At 46.8% G+C, this 18,516-nt stretch overlaps 2 protein-coding genes across 2 annotated transcripts; both read left to right on the forward strand.

The window, feature by feature from the left end:
• The first annotated feature begins 1,128 nt into the window (after window positions 1-1,128).
• Window positions 1,129-12,384, forward strand: pdcd6ip (programmed cell death 6 interacting protein). Its single transcript, XM_068747089.1, has 18 exons — window positions 1,129-1,347; window positions 3,440-3,494; window positions 3,579-3,648; window positions 4,057-4,184; window positions 4,973-5,126; window positions 5,630-5,730; window positions 7,121-7,237; window positions 7,662-7,884; window positions 8,044-8,167; window positions 8,487-8,664; window positions 9,300-9,411; window positions 9,498-9,667; window positions 9,933-10,181; window positions 10,261-10,395; window positions 10,500-10,594; window positions 10,720-10,837; window positions 10,938-11,122; window positions 11,438-12,384. Exons 1-18 carry the CDS (start codon window positions 1,142-1,144, stop codon window positions 11,625-11,627), a joined length of 2,610 nt encoding a protein of 869 aa, XP_068603190.1. The 5' UTR covers window positions 1,129-1,141; the 3' UTR covers window positions 11,628-12,384.
• Window positions 12,385-14,924: 2,540 nt separating this feature from the next.
• LOC137903398 (kelch-like protein 10) lies at window positions 14,925-17,448 on the forward strand. Its single transcript, XM_068747550.1, has 4 exons — window positions 14,925-15,356; window positions 15,573-16,187; window positions 16,743-16,892; window positions 17,080-17,448. The coding sequence occupies exons 1-4, from the start codon at window positions 14,940-14,942 to the stop codon at window positions 17,446-17,448; spliced, it is 1,551 nt and encodes a 516-aa protein (XP_068603651.1). The 5' UTR covers window positions 14,925-14,939.
• The last annotated feature ends 1,068 nt before the right edge of the window (window positions 17,449-18,516 follow it).

Consider the following 18,516-nt stretch of genomic DNA (forward strand, 5'->3'; position numbering starts at 1 on the left):
GCACCAGAGCCAGGACTGTAGCTCTTGTGGTGTTTCTAAGGATACGAGTACCACAGCACAATAAAACTGTGTTGGCCAACGCAAAATTAATGACTAAACAGAGCGGGTCTGATGTCAGATGAACTGGAGAGAATCTTTGTTCCCCTGCAGGCCTGACCAGTTGTCCGTCTGTCTGTCCGTATGACTGAGTGTGCGAATGTGACACCATTCATTTACAGTGTAATGTCAATTATGATGCTTCTCGTGTGCACAGTACCGTATGTCGGAGATGTACACAACCACGTGCTGGGAATAAATGATTTCATAACTTTCTCTGGTGTGGATAATTGTCATTTGCAAGACATTGGCTATGTAATAAAAATCTCTTGCGACATTGCAAAGTGGATATTGCGAACGGATGCCGTGTTACGCTCTAGCCATCGCTAGCAACAACTTCTGCGATCAATAATCCAGTATGAAATGTATCCACACTTAAATGTCACAGGTTGCGTATTGACGTATAGGTCAGCCATTTCCTTTTGTGAGAATATGCACCATTAAAGCACAATGCAAACTGAAATGGATACAATCTTACTGTAATGACATGCATGTGTATAGAAATTGAACAATAATAATAAAAGTCTTTAAACTTTTAAATATTACAGTTCATACCTTAAAGACCCAGTGTTTTCATTTTGACTTTGATTCGATAGCTTTTTTCCAAAGATAATGTGTAAAATCTGGTGTACATTTACAAAAAAAAAAATACTTCATGTAAAGCCAAACTGAATGAAATAACAAATTAATAGAATTTCATGAAGTATTTTAACCTAACAAATTAAATATCATATATTTTACCCGTATTTATTAGTCTGAAATCAAATATATGTATCCGTTGATTTACAGTTAATTTATTTGCCATCGAGCTATTCTAATCGGTTAGTCGAAACCGGCGGTGTTCGAGGCGAGAAGGTCGAGCTCCCTTTCATCTCAGTAAAACCACACTGAGTCTGCGCAGCGCGCGCGCCTCCTTTTCCCGTGACGTAATCTGACGCTTCTCTGACAGAATCCAGGAAGTGGGTCGGTCGCTGTTGTTTGTGTTCGTTGTTCAAGAGCCGTCTCTGTTTTCTCTGATAGAATTACGGCGCTTTTACGGGCCGAAATGGCGACGTTTATTTCAGTCCCGTTAAAGAAGACCTCGGAAGTGGATCTGGTGAAACCTTTGTCGAAATTCATAACAGCCACATACCCGACAAGCGAGGAGCAGGGAGAGTATCTGCGCACCGTCGAGGAGTTGAACAAGCTCCGCAAGAACGCGGTGGGGAGGCCGCTGGACAAGCACGAGAGCTCGCTGGAGATTCTTCTCAGGTAAAACAATTATTATTTGTTTTGGCGCAAATGCGATAAGGCCACTTTATTACTTTAACTCGTGTTAATCCTCTTGTGGGCGGCGTGTTAGCGCAGTCACTGCCGCACCCAGATGTGGGAGCTTTTTTTAGTTGCTAACCGGGAAGCTAAACTTAGTCAAGCTAATGTGCTAACAGGGATATCCCGTAATACCTGACTCATGCGTCATCCATGGCAACTTTTCTTTACGGAGCCAAGACAGACTTGTGGCCTTGTGAAACTGTCTGATAAATGTAAAAACAACCACTACTTTGACCTAGTTGTGTTCTTAAGAGAAAACCCAAAGAAAGCTGCTTGTTTTCATTTTAGCATTCGAGCTAACTAGTTTTACCTTTTTAAACGCAAAGTTCTCCAGGCCGAAACCAATAACGTACCAGTAAAATGCTAATAATATAAATAATAGTTAAAAACACGTTAAAAACCACCAACCAAGCTCCAGCACCGCTTTGCATTCAGTGTCAGCCTAATTTAGAAAAACATCCTTTTATCCGAGCTAATCATCAATTTCCATGTCATTGCTAATCCTCTTCTAGTTTTTTGGTGTGATGACGTCATGGCTAATGACTCACAATGGAAGTTTCAGTTTAAACATCTTCAAACTCGTGACTTTATCAGGATTTATTCTGTGTCAAAACAAAATGGTTGCAAAACCACTTTGTTGATGAATTTTGATAGAAATAATTTATGTTCCGTTCAAACTTCCTCTGTATCCAATATTATGGCTAATGGGGCCCAAATGGAGACGATCGTGGAAGACTTGACTGAATAAATCAGATGCTTAACCTTGAAATAATTCTAAATCTACAGCATCACATAATTTAGCGGTAAGTTGGCGTGTAGTTGTGGCTCGGTGCTCACTTCAGACTTTCTTCGGCGTATGTTGTATGATGCCGAAGGTTCCCAGATGACGTGAGAAGCATTTTCGTATCTCTGCTATCTGCATGTGTCCCCCCCGTCCATGCGCCAGGTATCCGGAGCGACGGGCCTATCCTTTCCAATCCTTTACCACAGCTATTATGTCATCGTTGTAACCGAGCGACACGCCTCATCTCGGCTTTCCGCTGCGCACCTGTCTCCTTCTCCTTTATGTAGATTTACACTCCAGTCTTTCTCGACTGGGAAAGTAGTATGGATGACCTGGTAATAGGGATTCCCTGACAAAAGTCTGTATTTAGACATTCCTAATAATAAACTATTCATCACTGGCACAGATATTTAATGAAGAGCTGTCACTCAACGTGTGACGGAGTAATCACAAGTTTTTTTCCTGACTCATTGTGACGTTTCTCTTCGGTAGCGGAGCTTCCTCGGATCTATAGCTATGTCATAATAACATCCCCCTTCACATACGTTTTTCTCAGTTATTATTTACTCATATTTTTCAGAATTTCTTATTCTCTTATTTAAAATCACTTTCATTAAACAAAGATTTCACTGCCACAGAACAAAATTCTGAAATAAGACCGCTTTATACCAGGTCTGACTCATTTTCACCAGATTTGGTTCCTTAAAGCAAGTTCAACATAGTTTAAGCTCAGTTACTATGGTAACCTCATGCTGGGGGAACTAACCTGGTGCGGCGCAGACTAGCTGCTAGGCTGAGTTATTGTTTAACTACTGTTCCTGAAACGGTAAGCCGACAGGACTGAGGTGGTCGCTCGGATACGCCGCCATATTGTTTTACTTCATTGCTGCAATCAGTCCCGAAAATCAACTTGAATGATGTTCATGTTTACGCTTAAAGAACATAAAATAAGTCTTAATCAAGTTTATCTAATAGAATGATGGTAGCTTCATCAAAAGAACAACGCAACACCATAAAATGAGGACAAATTACATTTAGACTCTCCATTTCCGTAGCGTCTAAATCTACGTGCCTGATTTGATTGATATTACTGATTATTTGAGGTTTGGTGAGTTCATCGAAGGCTTTGATGTTAACTCTTGCTTCTCTCATGTGTTTTATGGAGCAGGAAACGACTATTTCTGTGTGTTTACACACATATGTAGACATGGGTTTGATCCTGGCGTTTCTCTCTCTCTCTCTCTCTAGATACTATGATCAGCTGTGTGCCGTCGAGCCCAAGTTTCCCTTCTCTGAAAATCAGGTAGCTGATTTTTCAGCGCACGTGACTGTTGATTATTCCCTAAACGGAGCGACTTGAGCACAAACGGTGTCTGTGTTTCAACAGCTCTGCTTGACTTTCACATGGAAGGACGCCTTCGATAAAGGATCGCTGTTTGGTAGCTCGGTCAAGCTCGGTAAGCGCAACCAATAATTAACTCTGTTTGCATCGGTCTAAGAATATCTGACCGTGCAACCGAGAGCCCCGACAGATGCAGTCAGCTGCAGCGAGGCAAAAGGATTTAAAGTAAAAAATAATATAGTATAGGCAGAGAAATAAGTGCCTCGGGTGAGTAAACACATTAGTATGCAGATAGACACACTTATAAATAACAAATACAAATGTGACTGCAGCTTTCTGCTTCTTGACTCAAGTCTTTGCGTTCCTTAGATACCCATATCGATGGATAGATTTCACGTTATCTGTCGATAAAGTCCGTTGTTTTGTCGTTCGGCTTGTTCTGTGAAAAGAAAACTCTCATCAAGCTGACAACAAGCAGCGGGCTGTCAAAGATTCTCTTGCTTATTGTGCGTGTTTCGTGCAGCTTTAGCCAGTTTGGGCTACGAGAAGACGTGCGTGTTGTTCAACGCCGCGGCGCTTGCCAGTCAGATCGCCTCAGAACAGAACCTGGACAACGAAGAGGGACTGAAGAACGCAGCCAAGTTCTACCAGGTGGGTGCGCCGCCTCACAGTTAAACAGTAAGATAGCGTGAACTACGGATTAAATTACCGTAGAGGAGGCTGCACGGCATCTGTGAAGCAAACGGGCTCGTCTTTAGAGGCTGGGCCGACGGTTACGGGTCCAGTCGTCTTCTCAAATGTTTTGAGATAAAAATAAAATCACTACCACCGAGATGGTTTAATGCCCCCACCATAGGGGGGGGTACATGAGGTCGCCGATGTCTCAGGGCCCTCAAGCTGTGACGCTCATCATTTTGCCTAATTGAGCATGTTTAGACATGTTTGAACTCGTGCGCTTTTCATGTCATCCTGCTGTTAGTCAGCTGCGATGGCGGGCGTGCTCCGTGCACTTCCTTTTCAAAAAGGATTGCTAAATTGTGTGTGTGTAAATTGTAAATTGTGTGTGTGATGAGAAAGGTTACAGTCTTTCCACACAAGCACACACTGCGTGTCCTTGGACACAAGTTTTCTAGTTTACTGTGTTTTCATCATATAAATCTAGTTCATGTCTCAGACGTCCATACGTTAGACCCCGCGTTTATTTCTTCACATTTTACAGCATGTGATATGCAAAATGAGATAATTTTCCTCTTTTTTGATTTTCGCAAATTTCACAAATCATACTTGACACTGGAGCCGTGACCTTGGCGTGAACGCGCTGCAGGTCCTGAAGGAATGTAGACGTCTCGGGATGAAGTTCAGATGAATCGGGCTGTGTGTGAAATACAGCGTTGGCAGCAGCGCCTCGTTAGTTTGAGTCTTTCTGTCTCCCTACCCAGCTGGCCAGTGGAGCCTTCGGCCACATCAAGGACACGGTGCTGACATCACTGAACAGGGAGCCCACCATGGACATCTCTCCTGAAACTGTCGGTACCTTGAGCATCATCATGCTGGCCCAAGCCCAGGAGGTCATATTCCTCAAAGCCACCTCAGGTACCAAAAGGCCGACAAGGACACAATTATCTCTATTCCTGTGCTGCCAGAATAGGGAGGCGCACAATCCGAGTTTGAGTGGCGGTCTCACATTTTATTACCCTTCTAGACGTGGGCTGCTGCTTTGATCCCAGTAATGCATTGAATAAGATTATGGGCACTGTTGTTTGCAGAGCTGCTGCTCACCCAGACATATGGAAACCAGCGCGGCTGCACCTCGTGTGACTTTTAATAAATTCCCGTTGTCTGTTTAGCCTGAAGACTCATTTCTAGCGACGGCAGGGCAGGAGCTTTTTTTTTTAATCCAGATCACACAATAAACCTCTGCTCCGAGTTGTTTATCGCAATAATTAAGCGAGTTAAATGAGTTCTACAAAGCAACTAGAACTACATTTTCCAATTGGAAGGGGTTTTATTCTGTTTGGTTTTCAACAATGTGAGTTTCTCTTGGCTGCGTTGCGTCTCGCTGTGGACTCATTAACGTATCTCGCTCGCCCCTGTAGATAGGATGAAAGATGCCGTCATTGCAAAGCTGGCCAATCAGGCAGCGGATTACTACGGCGACGCGTACAAGCAGTGCCAGTACAAAGACAACCTTCCCAAGGTATGTGAAGGGCATGCATCCAGTTACACACTGAACGAAAACCGGTGCTGCGTTTGGGGAAAAGACGGGGACAAACATGGACGGTTAGACGTGTGGGGGGGGGGGGGGGGTGCATACAGCGTTTGATTCTGTGTGGCGCGATGTGTGTGTACTGCCTGTTTTAACTGTGTGTATAATTTTGTATGTGTGTGTATTTCCGGAATATTAGAAGTTTTGGTTTGGGACTGTCCAGTCGCTGCTTCTGTTCTCATTGGCCTGTCTCCATCCCGTCTTCACTCTGATTGGTCGCTTGGTTACTACCGAGCTGCAGTGCGACGCGATTAATCCGACTAACTAAATACAAGCAGCTGAAATAATAATTGTCAAACCCTCCATCTGAAACGCACAAAACAACTTTATTACACCAGGATGAACCAAAAATGCATCGATGGTAGAGTCGGCAGATTATCGATCAATTCAAGTACAGATATGAATTTACAAAATGTCAGGTAAGTTTAACGTTCACAGGGCTTTGAATGTTCAACGTGAACTTCGTTTTGAAGGTTGAGATGCTGCAGTTAGCCCCGTTGGCGGCTTTAATTAATCAATACCGTGCGTCTCAGAACAGCTGACGTTCACATTTCAGTCGGCAAATAACCGAAAGTCGCTCGGGTCAAATGACTTTTCTCGTCCTTATGAAATATGCTCGGCCACAAGCCACTCCTCGGCCATAATATCAGTCGCTCAAAACAAAGATGACTGGAATGCGAGCGTCGTGTTAACAATTTACGCCACTCCTCAATTCCCTCCCTCCGACGGTCCACGATTAACTCTGCTGCGCTAAATGAACGCGCCGCTTCGTGACCAGAAACATGTGAGACTCGTTTAGAAGCATGAAGCTGAAGCGGCGGCGCATTTCTCCTCGGTGACGGCATCTCTATTCACATGAACTTCAGACCTTCAGTCTGTTTGGAAGCAGGAAAATCTATCTATAAGTCATGTATGAATCGGACCCAATCACTGTCGTAGTCGCTCTCTCTTTCACAAGCACGCGGCTCACACACGGCTAATGGGACTTTTGATGAAGGTGCGGCGGCTTTGGCTGAAAGGTTAAAACACTCACGGCCTGTTCTGTTCTCTCTCTCGTTGTCTTCCTTTCTTTCTGCATCCTCCGTTGGTGGTGGCGTCGGCACTGCTTGTGTTTGCACGCCCGTGTTGTTTGCACACCTCTGATTGCTTGTCCCCCCGTACGTTATTCGCCATCTGTGATTTGACCCCGCTGTCGTGCGTCTGCCATTTTGTGGCTTGCCTTTCCACTGTTGTGTGCGTGTTTTGCATATATATATATATGTTTGCGTGCCTGCGTGTTGCTCTGTGGTTGCCTCTCCCTGGTCAGTATTTTTATTTTCAGGAAGTGCTTTCGGTGCTGGCGGCTAAGCACTGCATCATGCAGGCCAACGCCGAGCTGCACCAGAGTGTCCTGGCCAAGCAGAAGAAGCGCTTTGGGGAGGAAATTGCTCGCCTGCAGGTACGCGGCTTTCATATGACTTTTAAGTTTTATAAATACTTCATTATCTCACAGTATTGTTTGATGTCACTGCTGCCTTTCACTCTGTTGATCAAAATATTTAATGTCGAGGCGGAATGTGCACAGAATTGATCCCTTTGGAGCTCCACAAGGATCAGTCCTCGTGCCACTGGTTTTTATGTTGGCACTGAAGATGGCAAATTGTGGATGTTTAAAAACGTTCTTTCTGCATACTTGGTATTGTTGGCTCTGAAACACAACGACCAAGCCAGAAGGCTGGTGACGTTATATAAACTTCAAAAATCTGGACTGATATTAGACACACCTTCCTGGGAGTTCCTAAAAATAGCAGAGCATTCGTAAAATAATTGATCTTGGTTCTCCCCCCCAACACCTCCTTTCTGGTTTCGTCTCATCCCTCCAGCACTCGGCAGAGCTGGTGAAGAAAGTGGCATCCCATTATGATGAATATGTGAGCGTTAAGGATCTGAATGACAAGATTAACCGTTTTCTCACCGCCGCCAAAAAGGACAACGACTTTATTTACCACGACCGCGTGCCTGAGATCAAGGATCTGGAACACATCGGCAAAGCAGCGGTGGTCAAAGGCACCGCCATCACGTATCCAATCAGCCAGAAATTCACAGGTGAAGGCACTCGGCACGCTTTCATGTCCCAGATAACTCCGGAGCAGTAAAACTCAGCTGCAGCTACCGTTATTTTAAATTGAGCCCTCAGCTCATCCTTAAATCCTGACGGCACTTTTCTCCCGATTTAAAACCGGTTCGTCATTCCTTCCTTTTCAGATTTGTTTGAGAAGATGGTCCCCTTGATGGTGCAGCAGTCCATGAGCACGTACAACCAGAGGAAGGCCGAGACGGTTAACAGACTGGTGGGAACCATGAGGGAGGCCACCAACCTCTGCAACGGGTCTGTATGGCGTTCCTCTCTGCGCCTTTAACTGTGCGAGGGAAACGCAGAACATCCCCGTAAAGTGCGACGATGCCTTTATTAAAAATGTAAAACATAATGCTGGTGCCGTTAAAACATCAATGCAAGCACTCGTTTTTAGTGCTCTAAATAATTGACGCATATTGTTTATCTGCGTTTAAATGACTGCAGCGAGCACTTACATCACATCAAAATGTTTTTTTGGGTGACTTGCATGTTGTTGTTTTTTTTTGAAGGAGCACAAATAGATGTTTGGGGAACCTTAATAACTGATGGATTATGTGTAACTCCCCAACAGGGTGCTGGCATCCCTCAATCTGCCAGCTGCTCTGGAGGATCTGTCAGGAGACTCCATCCCACAATCCATTGCTGAGAAGGCGCGGTCCATCGTGCAGCAGGGCGGCCTGCAGAGCATCGAGCAGCTCATCAGAGACTTGCCTGAGTTCCTGACCCGCAACAGAGAGATCCTAGACGAGGTCAGACGCGCAGAAACGCTTTGAACGGGGGGCTTTAGTGGACAGCGTAGATCCCGTAAACGTCTTTACAAAGAGTACGAATCAAATGTTGTTTGGCAGCTCATTCGGACTTCCTGAGCGTTGCACATTCCGACCGCCATTACCAGAATGCTAAAATAAAATCACGATCGTCCCCAATGGCAGAAATCCCAGATCGGGATCATCACTGAAATCTTAATCCACTGATCTTTGGGCCAAGAACAGTGTGTGTGTGTGTGTGTGTGTTCGTGTTCCAGCTTCAGCCAATCCCATTTTTAGACATCTTATTGACAAAAAAAACAAAAAACAGACGGGACTAAAACATAAAACACACACTGCTTCCAAGTGTGTTGGCAGTTAAAGCTTCTGCAGTAAAATGTCCCGATTCTTATTTTAAAGTGGAAAGAAAGAGGAAAGTAAAGTTTAAACTCTTAATTCTGATTTTTATTTTTATTTTATTTAGAACGCATGAAAGCGCTGCTGAAACAACTGATTCATTATTAAATGCAATCTTTAATATATTTTTAAGTTCTGAGAACTTACAGATTTTCTTTTTTTTTTTTTGACGAAACAACTTCCTGAACGAATAAATTAAAGGCGTGTTTCATTGTCTTCAGGCCCTCAAGATGCTGAATGATGAAGAGACGACGGACAACGAGCTGAGAACCAAGTTCAACCAGCGGTGGAACCGAACCCCCTCCGGTGACCTTTATAAGCCCCTTCGTACAGGTACGCACACTGTAACCCCCCCCCCCCTCCTCGGTCCCCCCCCCCCCCCTCTAACCTCGCCTGCTTCCCTCTCTCCTCTCCCCCAGAGGGAGATAATTTCCGCAGCATCTTGGACAAGGCGGTTCAGGCGGACCGGGTCGTACAGGACCGCTACAACGCGCACTGCGAGATGATCGCCCTGCTGTGCAAACCGGAGAACGAGCTCAACGCCGCCATTCCCTCCGCCAACCCCATCAAGACTCTGCAGGGCAGCGAGGTTTGTCCTTCTGGCCGTAAAGACGCATCGACTCCTGCCACACAGAAACACCCGGTGGACGCTGTGTGCTTTGTAGTCCTGCCCCTCGTCCCCACAGCAGCGCCATTTTTCATTCTGCTTGCTGACTTGGCATTTTGTTTCACTTGGGAGGGGGGGGGGGTACTCTAATAACTTAACAAGTGTATGTCTTACAGCTTCACTGCGTTCATGCTAAAACAAAACTAGATACTGCCCTCATTTGGCCGTCTTCCCTGCCTCCACCCAGGTAGTGACTGTGCTTCGCTCCCTGCTGGCCCAGCTGGATGAGGTTAAGAAGGAGAGGGAGACCCTGGAGGCAGAGATCAAAGGCGTGACCTTTGACATGTCCATCACCTTCCTGACGGCGCTCGGCCAGGACGGGTCCATCAATGAGGAGCAGCTGTCGGTCGGCCAGCTCGATCAGCTGTACGGTTCTTACAACCAGAAGGTCCAGGCCAGCGTTCGCACACAGGAGGAGCTGCTGGGAAACATTCAGGTACACAGACGCGCACGGCCTCGGGGAGATGTTTCAGAAGTGTTGAGACGGACCTTTTCACCCTGCGGTCTTCTCTCAGACGTCCTACCAGGAGTTCAGCAACCTGAAACAGTCCAACACGGAGGCCAACCAGAGGGAGGAGGTGCTGAAGAAGCTGGCGTCGGCTCACGACAGCTACGTCGAGATCACCAGCAACCTGCGGGAAGGCACTAAAGTACGCAGAAATAAACCGTCCCACGTTAATGCACAAAAACCTTTTATTTCTTTTGGGTTTGCAAGCCAGTTAGTTTTTGTTTTTTTTTGCTTCTCCCTCCTCAGTTCTACAACGACTTGACGGAAATCCTGCTCAAGTTCCAGAACAAGTGCAGTGACATCGTGTTTGCTCGCAAAACGGAGCGGGACGAGCACCTGAAGTATGTCATTTCCTGTTTCTTTCTCTCTGAACGACGCTCACGCTTCCTGTTGCTCCGTAACGTGTGTCCGGGTTCGGGGTGATCGCTGCCGGACTATGAGGGAGACATTGTCGTTCTTGTTTTAGGGAGCTGCAGCAGAGCATCGCCCGGGAACCCAGCGCCCCATCCTTCAACGTCCCGGCCTATCAGAGCACCCCGGCGGCCCCCTCCGGCGGCCCCATGCCTGCGCCTAGAACTGTCTTTGTAAGAGCCGACATTCAAAACGGTTGCAGCGGTTACGAGGCGGCTGTTGTTGTTGTTTTATCTGTGTGGCGTCTCTGACTCTTCCCAGCAGCCACCACAGGCCCCTGGGCAGCTCCAGGCGAAGCCCCAGCCCCCAGCCAGGCCTCCCCCACCCACCGTCGTCCCTCAGGCGGCTTCCACCGCAGCACCGACCGGTCCTCCCACTGGCCCCGGCATCCCACCGCCCATGGCCCCGCCCTCCCAGGCCCAGGGGCCCCCTTACCCCAGCTACCAGGGCTATCCAGGGTGAGTTCTCCCATCGCAACATAAACGGAGACGCTTTTATCTCCATGAAAGTCACGCTAACCCTCGTCTCTGTGCTACTCTGTGAAGAGGGCTAGCTATGCTAAGCTATCCTGTTGCAGACACGCGAGTCACGCTAACCCTCGTCTCTGTGCTACTCTGTGAAGAGGGCTAGCTATGCTAAGCTATCCTGTTGCAGACACGCGAGTCACGCTAACCCTCGTCTCTGTGCTACTCTGTGAAGAGGGCTAGCTATGCTAAGCTATCCTGTTGCAGACACGCGAGTCACGCTAACCCTCGTCTCCGTTGTGCTTTCAGGTACTACCAGATGCCCATGGGCTACAGCCCCTACGCTTACAACCAGTTCAACATGCCCAACGTGTCCTACGTGCCCTACCAGGCGACTCCGGGACAGCAAGGCTACCCGGGGACCCCCCCCGCCGGACAGCCGTACCCCGGCTACCCCCCGCAGCCCCCTCAGCAGCAGCAGTACCACCCTCAGCAATAGCTGCTCTCCGTTCCACTCGTCTACCTTCTCACTAGTTAACACCAAATAAAAGTTAAAAAAAAATACCCCAGCAATAACACTTCATCTACGTTAGCCCCCCCCCCCCCTGCTCACCTTTAGTTTTCTCTCGCTAACAGCCGAGTGACCGGAGACCTTTGCACTACTCTCTCAAACCTCCTAGTTACTCTGCCGCTTCATCGTTTTTTCTATCTTAAATCCTCTGGACTCGGCACTTTTCATCTTTGCTCGTTCAGTTATCTTTTAGGCGGCGGTTTTCTAATTTGTTTTCCGATTTAATTTAAATCTGCACCGGTTTCCATTGGTAGCTGACTGGGACTGGTGGCCACTGCTAATCCCACCACCGATGGGGGGGGGGGGAGCACACCCGCATTCCTCATCTCCCCCTCCCCCTCCCACCCAGTCAACACGCAGTACTTCAGCTATATTCCTATTTTTGTAATGAATACCGATGCCTCACTGATGTATAAACCTATAAAAACGTATAGCCTGGAGGTTTTCTAATGTATATGGCGACTGTTCTCTTTCTCTTGTCCCCTTTTCTCTTCTTTCTCACCCGAGGAGCGCTGGCATGTGTGTCTATATTACAATCGTAGGTTTTCCAAGCAGGGGAGAAGTGATTCTATTCTAGAACTATATGTGTAGATAAGACTCTGTGGCTATCCGAGACACTCTGTGCTCTGTGTTGACTTTTATTCCTCAGCTTTACTGTGATTAAAAGCAACTTGCCAGCCGGTAATTCGTCTTGAAGTTGTTTGATGTTCCTGTTTTCAGTCAAACTGTGGGGGGGCAGTCTGTAAAGCAGCCAGAGGAGGGCAGCAGCCCTGTAATTCATAGGGAGCGGCGCTTTGCTTGCTTATTGACGCTCATTTCAGCCAATCAGCGAGTGAGTTGTGCTTTTTTGACCTCCGGAGCGTCCCGTTTGGATGACATGCAAATTACGCTCCGCAGAGGTTGTGATCTCATCCAATCACATTTTCCCGCAGGTGATTTCTCCTCAGACAGATTTCATCCCCAGATATTTATTCAGTGTCAGGAGACGCTAATGATTTCACAAATCTCCCCTTGTGTGTGTGTGTGTGTGTGTGTGTGTGTGTGTGGCAGGGAAGGCAGATGGCAGCACAGTTTGATGTCTGGAAGGATGCATGAAGATGTTGGCAGAGAGCTGCTGGTCCCTTGCCTGCATCCATCACTCCACGTTTTTCCGCTCTCTTCTTTCCATCGAGTCTGTCTTCTTGAGTTCCTCTCATCAACTCATAAAAAAAAATACCATATTTCACTTCAAGTTCCCAAAGCGCTCTCCCATCCTTTGTTGTCCTCCCAGTCAGACTCCCTCATATTTTCCTTCGCTCCTAAAGCTTTTTTCGTAATACCACCTGTCTTTTTATACCATCAGCTGCTCTCTCCATCCCCCCTCCCTCCCCAGCTCGTCTGTTTTTTTGCTTACCATTTGTCCGTCCTTGCTGAATGGTTGGCAAGCGGACGGCGTGGCTCGGTCTATTAACGTCTCATTACATCACATCAAATCCCGCTTCGTGTATCTGTGTGTGTTCTGGAGTGAAACACAATTCAGGACACATACTTTTAATCAGATTTAGGAGTTCACATCTCTTACTGGAAGCCACACGCACACACACACACTCCTACTCCTTCTATCTTTGCAGCATGCCCCCCCCCCCCCCTGCCAAAGCCAATTGTAGCTCTGAATGTGTTTATCAAAGGTGTCTCTGTGTCTGAGGCGCTTAATTTTAACAAGACGTTCTCAACTGGAGGAGTGTCATATTTTAATTGGTCTGAAACAGAATAAAGGCGGCGAACAGAGCACTGCGGTGACAGGTATTAATTACCTTCTGCCTAATGGCCCCCAAACTCGGCACTCGAGCCATATTGGTGCTCGCGCTCTTCTTACTTCCCCACCCTCCCTCTATCTCCCCCTCCTCCCCGTGTTTGTCCACACTGGAGCTGAATCGAATGTTCTCTGATATGATTTTTGACAGTTACACAGAAGCAGCTGATTAGAAATGAGACTCTCTCACGTGAATCCCCTGAACTATAGAAGAACTCGTAGCCTAAGAGCCGCTCAATCTGCCAGGAGGTGCGTGTAAATTAAAAACCAAAATATCTGTAGGGAATTAGTTTGGTTGAAATGGTTGAAGTGGAGGTGGAGGTTATTTATTGTTGATTATTGACCGATGTTTATGGAATTTGACAGTCATGTAGGATAGGGATCTCTGTCTCACCACCAAATCTCATCCGGATCGGATCCAGAATGGAGTAATTGTAACATTGGAAACTCCCTTTACGGGTTCAAAAATCAGCTCCGATTCACTTTTACTTTTCATGGTTTGGTGTATAAAGATACCAAAAACAGTTTGGAACCTTTTGGTGATGATCCGGATCACCATGTGGGAGGTGTAAATCCAATTAGGAGGGGGGGGATGAGTTGTTAGGCGGAGGTCTACGCTTTTCTAGTTGACCTACAAACTGATGCTGACGGTAAAATGGTCGAGAATTATGAACAAAGTTTAAACGGTGAACAAATGAAGCATTTACTGATTATAAATAAGTGATAAACAACCGAACATTAGTAGCGGTTTAATAAAAACTCCAGGTTTTTGCACCCACCCACTTCCTGCCTTTACTTCAAAGCGTAGCACAATAGTCACTGTACACATTGTCATAGCTTGATGGCTTTGATGTTCAAAGGAGTGCTCTGTTATAACTCGCTTTCATCTTACTTGAAAGGCTTTACTTTAAAGGGTTGCCCTCGCTCTATATAAGCTCTATAAGGGTTTGAGAAATTCCCAACAAAATTACTTTTGTGAAAAAGTGGTAAACCAAAAATGTCGGACTACGAAAATCAAGATTACACGACTCCAAGGCTCTTCTGTGACGCAGTCCTCAGAGTCGAGGGTGTTGATTTCCATGTCCACAGGATTGTCCTCAGTAACTGCAGTCCCTATTTTAGGTGAGTCATATCTTCATCCATCCTTAACCAAGCCAATGTAAATAAATAGTAATTTACCGTATTATAACCTTTTGACTCATTATTGGTGAACAGTTTCAGTCACTTTCACTCTGAAACACATTTTGAGTTTAATATACTGTTGGAAAGTTGTGTGAAAGTTCTTAGCATCCTAAAGACGTTACAATATTCTCAAAACAGGAAGCATGCATGCTGGGGGACACTTCAATTTGAATAAGCCTTGTTGTCTGTTTTCGGTTTACAGGGCTCTTTTTACGCACCACGCGGCGCAAGACGGCGTGTTCGAGTTATCCAACCTGCCTGTGGACATGATGCGTCTCATCATTGACTTTGCATACAAGGGGACCGTGAATGTGACGGAGGAGAACGTCCAGGGGCTCGTCCAGACTGCCGACCAGCTCAACGTCACCAGGGTCGTGCACGCCTGCTGCAGCTTTCTGGAGGACAGGCTCGCCAGCGAGAACTGCGTTGGCATCTGGCAGTTGACGAACACCTGCTTCTGTCCCCTGTTGAGGGCCAAGGCCTGCCTCTACATAATGTACAATTTCAACGAGGTCGTTTCCACCGAGGAGTTTCTCCAGCTTTCGGCGGAGGAACTCGCTTACGTTCTCAACAGCGACGAGCTGAGCGTGATCAAGGAGACGTCGGCGTACGATGCCGTCCTGAAGTGGCTTGCTCATGCACCGGCAGAAAGAAAAGGACACTTTCCTTTGCTCTTGTCAAAGGTACGTAAAGACGTACATTGTCATCTCGAAGCAGCAATAATCAAACTACCACTTTATGTACTTTCAAAATGCCTCAAATTGCAGATTGCTAGTACCCTTACTTTGTCTAAAACTGGGATATTAAAAATGCTTTTTTAATTTATAGTTATAGCCTCTATCATTGATTATCAGTTAATTTACGACTGCAGCTTCATCATATGTTCTTCTTCTCTGCAGGTTCGACTGGCCTTGACCACCGTGGAGTTCCTCTATTCTGTTCTGTCCAGCCCGGGAGTGAGGAGCAACCCAGAGTGCCACGAGATGGTCCGGGGCGCGATGCGCATGAAGCATCTCATCACGGCTTGTAAAATCCCGTCGGCTTTCTGCTCCAACGTCATCGCTCGCCCTCGCCTCCCCAAAGACGTCCTCTTCGCCATCGGCGGCTGGAGCAACCTCAATCCCGTCAACGCCATCGAGACGTACGACATCAACACAAACCAGTGGCTCGACGTGACGGACGAGCGGGAGCACGCGAGGGCCTATCACGGCACCGTCCTCTACGACGGGTCCATCTACTGCATCGGGGGCTACAGCCAGCAGGACTCCACCAACACCGTGCGCAGGTTCGATTTGGCGGACCGCTCGTGGCACGAAGCGGCCCCCATGAACCGCCGCCGCTGTTACGTCAGCGCTGCCCTGCTGGGTGGCCACATCTACGGGGTCGGAGGCCGCGACGGGTCGCAGAGACTCAAGTGCGCGGAGCGCTACAAGCCGGAGAGCAACCAGTGGAGCTACATCGAGTCCATGCACGAGCACAGAAGCGATGCCAGCTGTGCGTCGTACAGAGAGCGGGTGAGTGAAAGCATGCGTAGTGAAGTTATTGTTCTTATAACTTCATTATAACCATCATTATAACATGCGTAGTGAAGTTATTGTTCTTATAACTTCATTATAACCTTCATTATAACATGCGTAGTGAAGTTATTATTATTATAACTTTATTATAACCTTCATTATAACATGCGGAGTGAAGTTATTATTATTATAACTTCATTATAACCTTCATTGTAACATGCTTAGTGACGTTATTGTTATTATAACTTCATTATAACCTTCATTATAACATGCGGAGTGAAGTTATTATTATTATAACTTTATTATAACCTTCATTATAACATGCTTAGTAAAGTTATTGTTATTATAACCTTCATTATAACCTTCATTATAACATGCTTAGTGACGTTATTGTTATTATAACTTCATTATAACCTTCATTATAACATGCGGAGTGAAGTTATTATTATTATAACTTCATTATAACCTTCATTGTAACATGCTTAGTGACGTTATTGTTATTATAACTTCATTATAACCATTATTAACTCCCCTCTCTCTCTCTCTCACCAGGTCTATATCTGCGGCGGCTTTAACGGGAGCCACTGCCTCTTCACGTGTGAATATTACAGCCCGAGGAGCAACCACTGGACGGTGTTCACGCCGATGACGTGCCAGCGCAGCGGATTCAGCATCGTTGTGTACGCGGACAAGATCTTCGCGGTGAGTAAATGAAACGCACCCGAAGCTATAATAGTCCGTCAGGTTGTACTTGCCTTCTGGAATAGAATAAGAATCTTCATTTGTAACACATTGTATTGTGTGTTCTACTTTTCTACTTAATGAATGGATTATTTCTTTTCCACACAAAACTGACAGCACTTTCTTTTTGTTGTTTGTTTTTCAATAGGTCGGTGGTTTCGATGGCAACGTGCGTTTGACCAACGTGGAAGCCTACAGCTCAGAGACCAACGCCTGGGCCGCGGCGCCGCCCATGCAGAACCCACGCAGCAACTTCGGAATCGGTCTGATCGACAACAAAATATTTGTCACCGGGGGCTTCCACTCCATCTCCACCATCAATTTCGCCGAGTTTTACGACTCGGTCACGAATAAGTGGTCAAAGGTCGCCCCCATGGGGACCCCCCGCAGCGCCCTGGGCTGCTGCGTGGTCTCCATGCTCCCCAACGTACGAGATTACGTCATGGCTCGTCAGAATCTGCCGTATTTAAACGCGACGTGTGACCCGGTGAGAGTGGAACACCCCGAACATCCCTAATAACCCCCCCCCCCCATTCAGCTGAAACAAAAAACTGTCAGTTTGCGCGCAATTAGCATTGGAACCCATTTGGACAAAAAGTCTTCCGTCTTATCTGGCCCATCTTTCACCCTTTTTTTTAGACCGGGCCCATTTTTTTAGGTGCCCCTCCCCGCTCTGCAGTCTCGTTGCAGATTCCAATATGTTTTCTTCAAATATTGTTCTGTTCGCGGTCTTATAATTGTGTTTGTGTGAGCACGTGCGCGTGCGCGTCTGTGTGTGTATCTAATTGTATAAGAGAGATGAGAATAAAAAAAAAATCCTTTGTGCTGTAAAAATGTGAAGTCGTGCTTTTCACCTTTTAAAGTGCTGAAATCTCATTTTCACGTTGGTTTGATCAGGGTTGCAGGTTTTTTTCCCCCCCGAGCTGCCAGGATGTGACGTGTGGCTGATCATTTCGCCTCGACGCAGCAACCTTCTGGCCCCCGATGCGCACATTTTTCTGCGCTTTTTCTCCCCCCCCCCCCCCCCCCCCACACAGAAGTGCCATTCCCGAAATAGATCTGATTGACAGGTATAGGGAGTTAGTTGTTATAGTAACTGAGTTACAGGCTCTCTCTCTCTCTTTCTCTCTTTCTCTCTTCGCCCCCTCCCCCTCACCTCATCTCTTCATTTTCTTTTTAGCCCCTTCTCCATCTCACCCTCTCGCGTGTGGGTGTAGAGGAAAGAGATTATGAAAAAGACCTCCGCTGCAATATTCCCTCGCACGGAGACGTTGGTGGCGCGAGATATAGAAAAGGCCTGGCTCCAGCTATTGGCTCGAACCCGCGTGGGCGTGTGGGGGGGGGGGGCGAGAGTGGGAAGATGAAACACGCTTATACAACATGGGCAAATAAGCCTTTTATATTCTTTTCGTGTTTCCTTTTTTGGTGCAGCAGATTGAGCTGCACCGCTTGTATAATCAAGTCAGTCCACCCATGCTGTGTTGCTGCCTGCCTGCCTGCCTGCATGAGTGTGTGTGTGCGTGGGAGGAGGAGGAGGAGGAGGAGGAGGAGGAGTAGGGGGGGGGGGGGGGGGGGGGTCTGAGTA

The sequence above is a fragment of the Brachionichthys hirsutus genome, chromosome 13 (assembly GCF_040956055.1).
Source record: "Brachionichthys hirsutus isolate HB-005 chromosome 13, CSIRO-AGI_Bhir_v1, whole genome shotgun sequence".
NCBI classification, from domain to species: domain Eukaryota; kingdom Metazoa; phylum Chordata; class Actinopteri; order Lophiiformes; family Brachionichthyidae; genus Brachionichthys; species Brachionichthys hirsutus.